Source organism: Penaeus monodon, chromosome 17 (genome assembly GCF_015228065.2).
Source record: "Penaeus monodon isolate SGIC_2016 chromosome 17, NSTDA_Pmon_1, whole genome shotgun sequence".
In the NCBI taxonomy this organism is placed as follows: Eukaryota; Metazoa; Arthropoda; class Malacostraca; order Decapoda; family Penaeidae; genus Penaeus; species Penaeus monodon.
Window position 1 is genome coordinate 43,607,843 of NC_051402.1, and position 14,150 is coordinate 43,621,992.

Genomic DNA, 14,150 nt, shown 5'->3' on the forward strand with positions numbered 1-14,150 from the left:
ATTGCAATATAAATGAAGTGAAAAAAAATATTTTTTTAACCATGGTATTCTATGGCTCTTGCTTTTCAGTATGCAACTGTAACGGCCACAGCACCTGTGAGAATCACAGCCAGTGCATAGAGCCATGTGCCAATAATACTGGGGGATCCCATTGCCAGTATTGTGTGGAAAAATTCTTTGGAAAACCAATAAATGGCGGACTGTGCAAACGTGAGTTGTGATTTTTTGTGTGTGTGAGTGTGGTGAGAGTGAGAGTAAGATTGGGTGTGAGAGTAGGAGAGAGAGTGCGAGTGAGAGTGAGAGTGAGTGGGAGTGAGAGTGAGTGGGAGTGTTAGAGTGAGTGGGAGTGTTAGAGTGAGTGGGAGTGTTAGAGTGAGTGTTAGAGTGGGTGTGAGACTGAGAGTGAGAGTGATTGAAACAAAAGTGTTGCTGCAGAATATTAGTTTTGTATGCATGCTTGACAAACTAAAAAGAGTCAAATTTCATGTTGGTACTTCTTGATTGTGTATATTTATATATATTTTATCCTTTCAGATTTCTGTATCATATTCTCTTAGGATGGTATTCATATATAGTCATTGATAATTATCTTTTATTTCCCCCCCTTTCTTTCTTACCAGCTTGTATGTGCAATGAGCATGGTGACACATGCAATCGCGAGACCGGACGCTGCAACTGTAATACAAAAGGGGTAACTGGTGATCACTGTGACCGATGTGACTCTCAAAACAACTATGTCGGTGAACCTCTGAAAGGATCTTGTTTCTGTGAGTTTATGCGTAATTGATAAAAGCTGGCATTTTATTAAATTGCATACCAAGGAAAAACGTGTGGTCCAAGTGAGAGAGCTATATGAGAGATGGATATCATTTGATTAGCTCGCTGCTGCAGTTTTGCTTTCCTCTGCTTGCTTTTTTTTGGGGGAGGGTGGGGGGTGAGGGAGAGGTGTAATACAACATAAAATTGGCTGTTGCTTTTAAAGTAGATAACTTTATTCACACATTGGATTGGAAATGTCATGTTCTAAGGACCATTTCTTTGCTGTAGAATTTTTTTCTTGGATCCATTTACAATTTAGAGTTGTCTTGAACAACAACCACAAAAAAGGATTTGCAGAGTCTGGAAGCTTAGTTTGGGCATCAGTATTTTTAGATGGCTGAATATAGTGAGTAAGTTTGAAAACTGTTTCTTGTTTTTTTTTAAATCAGATAGATAAATGTTTCCTGTTTCCTGCACAGATGATCTCCAGATTGACTATCAGTTTACCTTCAACCTCTCCAAACACGAGGATCGTCACATACGCCAGATCAACTTTTTTAACGTGCCAACAAAGAGTGATGTAGATACTGACTTCGATATACAATGTTCAAAGGCAACCAACATCAAGATATCATCTAAATCGAGTAAGTGATTGCCTGTCTTTGCAGGTTTTCCTTAAGAGACAAAGTGCTTCTGTGTTTTTGTTTTGCTTTGTCTGTTTCTGTGGCGAGTTTATATTCTTCTAACTGTTATGTATGTAATCCTCTCCTTTCCACAGCTAATAGTCACGAAACTTGGATTATACGCAACTACACTGGTAAAAGAATCAAAAGGAGGTTCAGCGCTTCAGAGTACACGTTCGGGTCAGCAGACAACAACACAACATTTCACGTCTACGTCTACAACTTCACGCCACCCATAGAGATCATTGTGTCGTTCTCCCAACACCCCAAGCTGGATCTTGTGCAATTCTTCTCTATATTCTCACTGTAAGTGGCTATTGCCTGTTTTGCATGGAATCCACTCGGTGAATAAAGGGGAAAGGGAGGGAGGAAAGAAGATATTGAGGGGGGCGGGAGAAAGGGAAGGAGGGAGGGAGGGGGTAGGAGAAAGGGAAGGAGGGAGGGAGGGGGAGGAGAAAGGGAAGGAAGGGGGTGGGAGGGAGGGACAGAAGGAAGGGGGTTGGAGGGAGGGAGGGATGGAAGAAAAAAAAAGTTGGGAAGAGGGGAAAAGAGAAGAAATAAGAAAAAGCAGAAGTGTGAGGTAGGAAAAGAAGGAAAGGAGGGAAGAGAGGAGGAAGCCAAGACCATACATAATGTGCATAATGCCTCCATACATATGCTTAAGTTGTCTGTCTGTCTACATTATTTTTGTATTTACAGAGTGCATATGCGTTTATTCAAGATAAAAATTGCATTTTATTGTCACATTAACGTTTTTGGTTTATTTCTTTTTCCATCATTATGATGATCAACAATAGCATGAGTGCAGATGAATATGAATACTTGGTACAATTGTTATCAGTATAATTATGATTATTATTTTTTAAACATGATCATTGTTGATGTTATTGTCATTGTTTTATTTATTTGTTCATGTTTCTCATTCTATAGTTTTAACTGGGAATATCAGTGGAATATAATGTGTTCCTTTTACTTTCAGATGTTTCCTGATCTTACTGACATTAGCTGCTATACTTTGGAAGATCAAACAAAAGTATGACATTTATACCAGGAGACAGGTAAAGTAGAGGAGAGTTATTTGTTTTTTGTTTGAGAGGTCCTTTTTTTTTTTTTTTTTTTTTTTTAAGGAAGACATGGTCTCATCTGTTTTGCTCCATATAAATAAAATTCAGAAACAGTTTTACTTTATATTATAGTTATTTTATGAGGATTATAGTTATTTTAGGTAATTTCTCAAGTTTGAGTGTTGCTGTCGTCTTTTTATCTCTGTAATCTCATTAAACACTATCATTTTATTGGGTATACTAGATGTAACTGGTTAATACTTTGACTTGAATGAAGGATATATAAGTTTAAGCTAAGTTTAACCCTTTTGTTCCTTCATCATATCTCCCAACTGGGAAGGAGAGCGAGCATCTCTTTATTTTTTTGCTTTGTTCCACCAGCGTCTCTTGGTGGAGATGGAAGCCATGGCATCACGTCCTTTCCGCCCCATCCTGCTGGAGCTCTACCCGAGAGGCTCTGCCGACACCCCCAACGCCAATGGCATCATTTGCCCCACCCCCACCAACACCACGCCCACCCCCAACGCCATCACCACCACAACCCTGGCCAACAACTGCAACATTCTAGGCACCAATGGCACTGCCAATGCCATCAGCAGCTCCCTGACCAATGCCACCACCAACTCGTTGTCCAGCCTCAACTCCAACTCCACAAACAAGGGGGCGTTCAAGGCTAACAACACAAAGTCTTGCAATAACATAATGAGCAATGCGACGTCACCAGATAGCCTTCCTTCGGACACCTTGGATGGCATGATGACGCTCAAGAAGAGAAAGAAGGTTAGAAGTTCATGGGTATTTCAAAGCTATTAACGAGGGGGCTTACGTCCAGGAATTTTCAAGAATGAGTTGTATGTTCAGATTGGATCTTTTTTTTCAAACTTATAATAGCTGATAAGACAAATAATGATACACACTTTAGAGAATATGCTAATGTGTGAACATTTACCCCAGCAGATCAACCCAAGTCCTATATCCCTGGAGCCTTGCAGTGGGAACCGAGCAGCCGTCCTCTCACTCCTGGTCCAGTTACCTACTGGTGGGGAACCCTTCACACCGCCAGGACATCCAGGTAAGAACTGACTGTGGCACTTGCTTGCTACAAACTAATATTTTTATCAGCAGAGAACTCTAGGAACATAGAAAGTATTGCTTGGAGGTGTCTGATATACTCACTTTGTATGCCAGGTGTTCACTGTGGAATGTGGAATGCATGCTTTATCTTATCCAAATTGTTAACACTACTATTTATTCACAGAGTAAAAGAACAGAGCAAGATGATTGTTTTGAAGTAAAGTGTATTGTGTTTAAGTGATGTTTTTGCATATTATGACAACAGACTGACTTTATTTTCAGGTGGTCTGGCAATCGCAAGCACTCTTGTAACGCTCGGGAACCCGAGGAAATGTAGTTCTGACCCCATAACTCTTACGAAGGGGGACGTCAACAAAAATAAAGCTCTAAGAGGTAAACAACCATATTCCAGCCATTCTCCTGACACCTGTATTTAACATAGGCCTTGCCACCATCCTGTAAGATGTGCAGATGTATCATGTATAATAAGCCATTGTTAACAATAGTCACATCCAAATTTTATAATGTAGTATGTAATAATGATCATAATGATTAGATTTAGCATTAGTTGTCTGATGCCTTGAGCAGACAAAAGCATTCTCTGTTCCTTCCTATGTTGTTGCTTGCAGAAAGCTACATTGACCTAAAACAGTTATTTAGTAAATGAACCAGTGAAACAGGTCTTCAGATGCACAGGTGTGTATTTGAAGATTAATAAAATGAGTTGAGCATTTTATTCCTTGAAAAAAATTGGCTAAGTTTAACCCTTTTGTTCCTTGATTTTATTGCCTACAGAGATTTGCCTGTTTTTCCACCTTAGTTTGAAAGAAAGGAAATTTAATTTCTTGTAGAATCACCAGATGAAGGAAAGTATTTTTTCTTTACTATCCATGTATTACTATTACCTTGAAATTTTGAAGCCTACAAGCATATATTATTTGTGTATTTATTATTTTTTCAATTTCAACCATGTCAACTGTTATAATTTCCAGGCCAAGAATGTCACTACTGTCTGCAAAGGCCTTAGATATGTGTTCTAAGACGAGCTTAGAAGTTAAACCTGTTAAGTTAAAACAGTCCAGAAATGGCCAAACGAATTACATAATGCAACTGTACTGGGATGTTGAGCCTGGACAGTCCTGGCCACACAAAGTTCCTACTTCTTTGTGGAATAGTGAGAAGCGTAGCAACTCCACAAGGGCATGGTGGCAGAAATTCCTCTTGACACATGCGTTTTTTCATTGGCTGAAGATTGTCCGGGTTAGGAACGAGTGTTGGAGTATCATATACACACGACTCGTATTTTTTAATAATGAAGTTTTATTTGTTAGGTATCTCACATGCTCTGATATATACAGTTATCAGTGAAATTAATATTATTATTATTATGATTGTTATCTTTATTATTATTATTATTTTTTTTTTTTTTTTAGTCTTTCTTTTCTATATGTATTTTTTATTTATTTTTTTTTTTTTGCTATGAAAGAGTGACCACTTCTCATTTTCATTCATTTTTTTCTTCCCCCTCCCCCCCTACCTATCAACCCTTGCCTTCACTCCCTTTCCTCCCCCACCCTCCACCCCTCCCTCCAGCCATCAGACTAACAGAAGATGTTACACGGATTTGATAGCGGCTTCGGAAGGGGTAGGGGTGGGTATGGCGGCAGGGTGGGGGGTGGGGGGCAGGGTAGGGGGAAAAAAATAAATAAATAGATAAAAACAGGGGAAGGGGAAGAGCACCTAAATGGAATCCTGCGTACCAAGCACTTCTCAGGGAGTGGTTGAGAGTCTAGGCCTAGATGTGGAGGGAGGGAGGCGCGGACGGTGGCGGCTCGGGTGGTTGGCCGTTTCTGGCGTGAGTGTCGAGCCGGCGGGAGGGAGAAAAGAAGGAAGAAGCAATAAGGGAGGAAAAGGAATTCAGATTGTCTAGTTCTCAGTCTTCTCTTTTTTAAGTTCAGTGAGAGTATGTAATAATGTGGAACAAAGTTCTTACATTTTATTATTATGGTGGTGATGATGATTATTATTATCATTATTATTATTATTATTGTTGTTATTATTATTTTTTATTTTCATTATCATTATCATCATCATCATCACTGTTATTGTAATTATTAGTAATATCATTATTACTTATTTTTACCAAATCATATTAATAATTTGTACCATTATATTTTATAATTATTATTATTATTACTAATATTAAGCATTTTTGTTTAGTATTGTTATGATTTGTGGGGAAAAAAAATTATATTGTCATCTTCACTGTTATCATGATAATTATCATTATTATTATTATAATCACTACTACTGCTATTACTATTACTACTTATACCACTGTTACCACTACAAAGATTACTGCTTCATATTCATTATTGTAATAGTAATGATATGAATGGTAAAGATGATGGCATGGTCATTTTTGGAAATTTTTGATTACCTGAAATGGTGTTCATTTTCGTTACTATTGTTTTTAATGTTTGTTTTGTTAATAAGTTGAAGTGAATTGTAGTTTCAGTGCATAATATGTTAGACTGAAGACCATAGCATTGTTGTCTTGCCTTACACAGTTTTCATGAAATCAGAATTAGACAAAAAAAAAAAAAAAAGCGAATGTCTTGTCTTCGCAGTCTCGCTAAGAAGCATAAGTTTAACGTTTTATCATGGTATTGGATCCTATATTGCATCTTAAAGAGTTAGGGATGTATTTCACTCTTTTGATCTTCAGATGATAAAGGAAGAGAAAATTTTCACATTTCTTTCTTGCACTACCAATAACTTCTTAGTGTAGGAGGTAGCATGTTAGGGAAATTGGTATGTAAAATAGGACAGAATATTTATATTTTTCAGAGATGCAATACTTGTACTTTAGGGATATGTAAAGAAATGGCTCGAAGATCAAAATTCTTGTGAACGTCTGTAAACTGTGAAGTGTGTTTTATGTACGAAATGGGCATGCTTGTATTCTAGACACTTGTCTGGGATATTACTCGTAGAATGTTAGTAACATGATAAAATTGGAGAATGTGGTGTTCAGTTTTAATTTTCCATACATGTAAACATCTAGGCAATGTTCTCTCCTGTGGGTACTCTTATGGGCAGATTGTTGCATATAGAATAGCAGTTTGAACCTGAAAACTGTGATGGTTGTCATTCTATGTGCATGTGGCATTGTCATTTGTATGGTGAAGGGTATTATGAGATTGTTCATTATACTTGCACTGTATGTAATTTCTCTTTTCCTTCTGTTTCTGGTCTTCTCTCTCATTTTTATCCTGTAGTGTGTTTTGTAAAACATTGCAATTTCGTGTTCAGTGGTCGTCATGGATGCCTGTGTTACAAGGCAGTGTTTTTATCACAGCAAATTTTTATATTATATTTTCTTAGGCCTTTAATATTGCTGCCTTGGTAGGTATGGATTCATTTCATATGGCTCAAATACTTTGTTGTTATGGTTTTGGAACTTATGGATGTACATATTGAACAATAATTTTAAGACTTCAGATCATGATGTAATATATATATATATAAATATATTATTTATTTAGCCTGTATTATAAGGCAGAGCAGACCAAGTTGTGTATGGACTGTTTCATTGAATCTCAGCCATGTGATAATTCTGTATTCTAAGTCTGAATGATTTGCTCTTGGCTGTACGAAGGGCTTCAGCAGAAGGATATCAGCACCACAAAAGTGATCTGATCGCTTTTTTTGTGATGGCAGTAAGGTGTTTAACTTTTCTGGAACTGGAATGTTTTATATTGAAGTGAAGGTTATAATGTAAACCATGGTTCGTGTATGAGTGATGGAATTTTATACCCCTTTTTACTAGTTGATGTATGCCTTGTAGCATACAAGATTTACTGTTTTGCTTGGGAGGAAGTATCACATTACTTGTTACACAGGGATTGATTGATATAAAAAAATTGTTACACAAAATTCATTTTTTTATTTCATCATTCTAAGGGATTCTTATTATTCCAAGGGATTCTTAGGGCAAAGAAAACATGTTACATTAGCTTTACTAGGTACTTTGAAAAGGGAACATTGTTACCACATGTATTCAGGAAAAACAGGGAATCTTGAAATTATCATGGACTTCTTAGAGGATTATAGGCATTTTTATCCAAATACATTTCACAATGCAAGTTACATGTTGTTTTCACATAAAGCTCTATGCACACAAAGGGACTTGGCGTGTGCTGTACGGTGTGTTGTTTTGCAATTCTATGAAACGGCAGGACTATTTGTGTGGTCTCAAAATGTTGGAGTCCAAGAGATCATAGAGTATGATGTTGATATTCTTTGATAAAAAAAATAAAAACACACACACACACACACACACACACACACACACACACACACACACACACACACACACACACACACACACACACACACTCTCTCTCTCTCTCTCTCTCTCTCTCTCTCTCTCTCTCTCTCTCTCTCTCTCTCTCTCTCTCTCTCTCTCTCTCCCCTCCCCCACCTCCCCTCCTTGAAACAGAGGCACCAAAATCATGCAGACTGCAGATTTAAGACAGCACACATCATACCCCTTGTCTGTGTAGGGCCCAAGGGAAAGTCAGAAAAAAATAACATAGAAAATGTTTCAAGTGTACATGTAGACAAGACTGAAAAATAGGTGAGGATACTTGGTGAAACTACACTGAACAAGCAGTATTGCCACATTCAGTATGGGATGTTTGTACTGGGGCATATGGTATTCTAGCTTGATACTAAACTGTGTACAGATATTTAGTATCAAATAAGTATTAATTTCATCATTACTTTTTTTTTTTTCTTTCTTTCTTTCTCATGGTTTGATGATTATGAAGTACACAGTATTATAATGTATGAATAAATGGAGAATATTGTGGTTATGATAAATTTCTTATTGTTATTTTTATTATTGGATTTTGATTATTGTAACTTTTTTTATTGTATTGATAGTTTGAATTGTAGAAATAATAAATAATAATGAAGTATTATGAGATTGATGTGAATTGTCTACTTTTTGCATACCATTGTGATTGTTCATTATTATTATTGCCCTTAAAATTATTATTATTGTTATGATCATTATTATTCCATGATTTTGGATTTGTTTGTATTACTTTCCTATCAGTTTTTCATACATTGTTAATTGTTGTTATCATGATCAACCTGGGCTTGCCACTTGTAGAACTGTTCTGTTTGAGTTTCCCTGTATACACCTTACATTTCATATCCATAGTGTTAATCCCTTATGTTATTATATTTGTACGACCAAGGGTACAATGAACAAGTGAATGGAATGAACAATTTTTAACTTGATTTTTGCTTTCTCGTTGTGTTCGTAAAAGGGAAATTTTCACTTCAACTTTGGTAACGAGAGGAGCTGTTGTGATTTTTTTCCTTCTTTCTTTTTAATTTCTTTAGTAACTTTCGTCCCCCTCCCCCCCCCCCCTTTTTTTTTTCCTTTTTTATATATATATTTGTTATTGAATTCCTTATTTGTGCCACATAGTGACAATCGAGGAAGGAATTTGTTGTCAAAAGGGCCAAAGATTGTTGTCACAAATATGCATACTTTTTTATTTTATTGTATTTTCTTTATTTATATGTAGTTTCTGAGTGTATTTGTGTATACGTATGATTGTTAGCTGATTTTTTTATTATTTTTTTTATTATTATTGCTTATTTTTATATTTATTTCATTGGGCATGTTACTTGGCAAATAGAAAATCAAATATAGAAAATGGTACAAGAATTTTTTAAAAAGTGGTGATGTGGGGAGCCCTTGTTTTCTCAAATATTCTGCAAAACAAAAACAAAGGAAGGGAAAAGTGACAAAAACTGATGTGCCTGTGTGTATTTAATGCATGTAAATATATATATGTGTGTGCGTGTGCGTGTGAGTTTGAAAATAATATAGAGAGGGAGAGAGTGTAGTGAGAGTTACTGGTTGTTTTTATTCATTTGTTTGTTCGTCTGTTTGCCTGTTTGATGTGTTTGGAACTTTTTCCCCTCCTATCTCCTCAGTATTTTTACCTTTGTGTAGCAATGTGAGTTTTATATTGGTGATTACAGAAAGTGCAAGAGAAAAAATTCGCATGGGAATGTTTTATCATTAACTATTATTATTATTATTATTATTATTATTATTATTATTATTATTATTATTATTATAAAATTTGTATGGTTATTTGTAGAGTTGCAAAATAATGCCTGTTACATTTATGTGTGACTACATACTGTATTAGAAGAATATTAAGATTTGACAATATCAGGCTTTACTGTGTATAGTTGTGAATCTCATTTTAAGTCATATTAATATTTCACGCTTATTTTAGAGAGAACAAAATAACTACATATTGTTTAGAGATTGATTTCTGAAGAACAAATAAATTTTGATATGCATAGCTCAGCAATAATCCATTAGTTGTAGGTCTGTTTTTTTTATTCTTAGGAATTTGATTAAAAAAAAAAATTCACTGAAACACTCCAGTACATTTGTAACTTATTGGAGGAAAACTTCTACCTCTAAAATAGATTTTTTTTCTTTTGGAAGTAACATTTTTGCACTCAGTACATTTTATAGATACAGAATACACAGACTTTTTTTTTTTTTTTTTTTTTTTTTTTTTTTTTAATTTTAATTTGGATTATTGTAGGCAAAGGAATTTCAAATTACTTTGGTTTGGAATTCCCCACAGATGATTATGTCTTAGGTTCCCCAGATATATATATATTCAGTTGCTCTCTGAATTGTCATTGTTAGGTAAAAAATAAATAACACTGAAAATATCAAATGCCAAAAAATTATGTTGTGGCTTGTAGTGTTCCAACACATATCATGCAGTTATAGCCTGAAAGAGTCAGATCCCCATCTTTGTGCCAGATATATTTTTTGCTGTACATTATTGGAAAAGAAAATTGGAAAATTACATTGGTGATTAGTTGGGTCTATATACATACCGATATATGTATCACAGTCATGCAATTGTTTCAGTCTTGTGCCCTGCCTAGAACGAATGAATAATGTATAATGTCCCTACTGTAAGAAGTTCTCTAACTATCCTTAAGCACTGAAAGAAAGTGCTAAATGTACCAAAGATTACGTATGTAAAGTGACATGTAGTTGACATGCAGTGCATTTCACATGAAGGAAATCATTGCTGGTTTATTAATGGGGATTATAGTCACTTTAGGGAGGGCAGGGTGTGGCTGGGTCTAAGGAGGCCATTTTTATGATGCAATACATTTTAAGGGTCCATTTTTTATTGGAAGAGGATTTTCATATTTTTTAGAAATAAATATTGTTCCATAATTGTCTAGTCTTCAGTTGCAATTGATTCCATCAGAACATCCTGACAGGCTTACCCTACAGTGTGACTTTTGTCTTCCTGTCTTTGTATACTGCTTTGAGGGTATGTCTCCGGTGTAGCTGAAAAGAGTAGTTACTCTAGTTAAAAACATTTATTTATTTTTTGTTTTATTATTATTACTTTTATTTATTTACTTTTTTGGGTTGTTCTTTGGGTGTGTTACATAGATCAAGTTAAACACTGTAATTTCATTCATAATTTAAGATTGTAATAGTTGGGTATACCAGGTAGAAGGGGTCCGTATGAAGTTAGTAATACATTATGTATAGTTATTTGTTTTGCTGCAGTCAGTATCATGTTACAGTCTCACTAATTCTAAGTGTAATATCAAATTCCTTAAGAGAAAATGTTCAGGAATGTATCCAGTTATTTTATCCAGTCTGAATATAATCTGGAGTAGTAGTATGACACTTTAAATAAAAAAATGTATACTACTGTGGTATTGTTAGTTTATACAAGTCTAAGCATTTTCTCTTTTGTCCATTGTAAATATCTCTTACAAAGAGCCTCTAGGGGCATATGTTCCATTCTTGTGTAATTACCTAAAGAATTTCATTCCAAGGCCAGGCTTATTTCACAGCCGTGACTGGCAAGGCAATTCAAAAGGTATTGAACAAAGCTTAACACAACCATCAACAAGTTCATGATTCTATGGATTTCATTCTAGTATTTTAGATTTTGTTGTGGCTGTGAGACAAGACCCAAGATGCACTACTGTCTATGGTTACTGCAGCAGCTTTTATTGTTTGTTGATAATAAAATAATCATATTCCTTCACTCTGCTGTAAAACAATTTTGCTAATAAAATGCCATGTTATCAATTGACTTTTATTGATTCCGTTCGGATATAATAAAAAAACAAATTTAGATTATTTCAAAAAAATCAAGAGAAAAACAACAAAGGGGGGAAAAAAGTACATTTTACATGTTTATATGGTTTACACAAAAGGAAGATAAAAAAGTATGAAATGATATTTAAAATCCTTAATGCAACCCTTTGGGTGCTATGTCAAGTACACAAGAGCACTGTAAAGTTACCACAACACAAGACGAGTATCTTAACAATTACATGATATATGGCCAAAAAAATGTTTGAAAAAGGAAAATGGATTTCCAGAAATACAAATCCAAGTCAAAATGGAATTCCACTTGATTTTGTACATTTAGACATCATGGGTAACAAGTATGACATCAGCAGAAGGTAATTTTAGTTTGATAAAATAGCTCTAAAGCACATCTGTCTTCTAACTCTAAAATGATCATGGGTAATGCAACAATGACCATGGGGAAAATGCTGAGCAATATTTTGCATGAGACTATAAAAGACAGCAACACAACCATGTATTACCACTACCTACTTGACATGAGAATGGAGGGAAGAATGCTAGAACCTACTTGCATCCAAATTGGAAACCCTGTTGATTATCTTACACCTGTTCACAAGGTACTTTGTTCAAGAACCTCAAGAGCTGTTTAGGGATGAATCACTTATTCATCCCTTACAATATTCCAAAGGTGTATATCTTTTGAGCATATATCTTACAACAAATAAGAAAAAGATTACTTCAAAAAAAAAGAAGAAAAAGATTCCTATAAAACTTTACAACTCTTAAGGATATACACAGTAAATGAACCACTAACCTGCAATAAAATAAATAGGTCTTATTCAAATTTAAGAGACAACAATACTGTACTGTCTGCCATACACACTGTGGATGTTGGAAAGGGGCAGGACAGGATTTACTGTAGTTTTCTACAACCACAAGTTCTAAGAAACTGGAAACTGTCTTCAGTTTCATGTCACAGTAAAAATCTGCAGTAACAAAGTTTGTATCGGTATGTTCATTAACATTTGAGTAAATCGATCTTAGACCCTTAAAGAACAATGTATGGCAACTAGCATTGTTGGGTATGGATGGAAACAGCAAAAGTTACATTTAAAAAGTACAATTTCACTATACTGTTACCAAATTAATAAAATTAAGCTCAATAATTATGTATTATAACATAAATTATTATAAATCCTATTTCTGTGCACAGTAAGCTCTGAACTATCCCATCCTTCTGGGACTAATACACCCACAGACACCTCAAACATGAAAACTGTATTTACTTGAAATGTTTCCTAAGGCACAAAAGTTGGCATCTAGAACAAGGATATGCCACAGCATCACAAAGATTCATCTGTTGACTAGAAATGAGATTCAAAGGTATGCAGATCACTCTCTTGGACTGACTAGTATATATGACTAAAGGGGAAAATATGGTGCAAATTTAATTCGTCTAAAAGCACCTATTCAAAGCATGAGTTGCACATTTGCTTCTCCAGGAATTCTCAGGAAAATTATTACATAAAATATTTCCCTAAAACATATCTATGGTATTAACAATACCACTCTGAAAGTCTCCATAATTACCTGTCATTTATAAACCTGAATTGTCTTTCCTCAAATGAACACCATTTTTAACAGCAATATTTATGTATAATACAGTGCTAAGATCTTTATCTTAGTGATCTTTAGTAAAAATACAAGACCTAGTTGACGGTCTAACCCCTGTTTACTCCTAAAAGCCTCTCCTTACATAATACTGACATTATAAAAGACTTCAACATTTAAAACAAACAAGAATGGTGAAATAAGAAAATATGAAAGCTTCTTAGACCAACTGTCCAAAAATGCATTTATTAAATGTTTTGTATTTAAGTCTTATATTAATGCATTACAAGCATGTGTTTGTAGCGCACTAATGTGAACATACCAATGCTTTTGGTAATGATTTAAATTGTTAAAAATGCATTTTGGGGCATTTGGTCTAAGAACACCTTTTAACATGTATCCCCTCATATTATTTAACATAAAATACTACAGCTTAACTTTCAGTAATATTCAAATATATTTAACTGAACTAGACACCTAAAAGAAATATGCTATTACAATATTATGAATATTAAATACTATTGTGCATTTGCCATTATTTCTAGAACCCACTGATATTACAAGGAGTTTTAACACAGCAGAAAATCATAATGATTAATTAAAAGTAATAGAAAAGTACTGCACCAGTTACTCTTCAGCCAAAAGAATCAAATAAAATATACTTAAATAGCACAAATAAACCCCACATATGCAAATAAGCACATGATGAGCACCCAGAAATCAACATGAACACGCTCATATACACCTGCACAGAGACACCCATAA

General features: G+C 34.8%; 1 protein-coding gene across 6 annotated transcripts in view; it reads left to right on the forward strand.

Annotated features, from left to right (window-relative positions):
• Positions 1-6,189, forward strand: part of LOC119583780 (attractin-like protein 1) — a 38,651-nt gene extending 32,462 nt beyond the window's left edge. For 2 of the 6 annotated variants that reach the window (XM_037932458.1, XM_037932459.1), the window contains exons 16-23: positions 70-210; positions 621-767; positions 1,239-1,403; positions 1,538-1,748; positions 2,422-2,500; positions 2,888-3,286; positions 3,461-3,578; positions 3,863-5,014. In XM_037932458.1, coding sequence (XP_037788386.1) covers positions 70-210; positions 621-767; positions 1,239-1,403; positions 1,538-1,748; positions 2,422-2,500; positions 2,888-3,286; positions 3,461-3,578; positions 3,863-4,017 — 1,415 coding nt within the window. In that variant the 3' untranslated portion in view covers positions 4,018-5,014. Of the gene's footprint in view, positions 1-69; positions 211-620; positions 768-1,238; positions 1,404-1,537; positions 1,749-2,421; positions 2,501-2,887; positions 3,287-3,460; positions 3,579-3,862 lie in introns of all 6 variants that reach the window. The other 4 variants (XM_037932461.1, XM_037932463.1, XM_037932460.1 and 1 more) reach the window with 4 other exon arrangements.
• Positions 6,190-14,150: the final 7,961 nt, after the last annotated feature.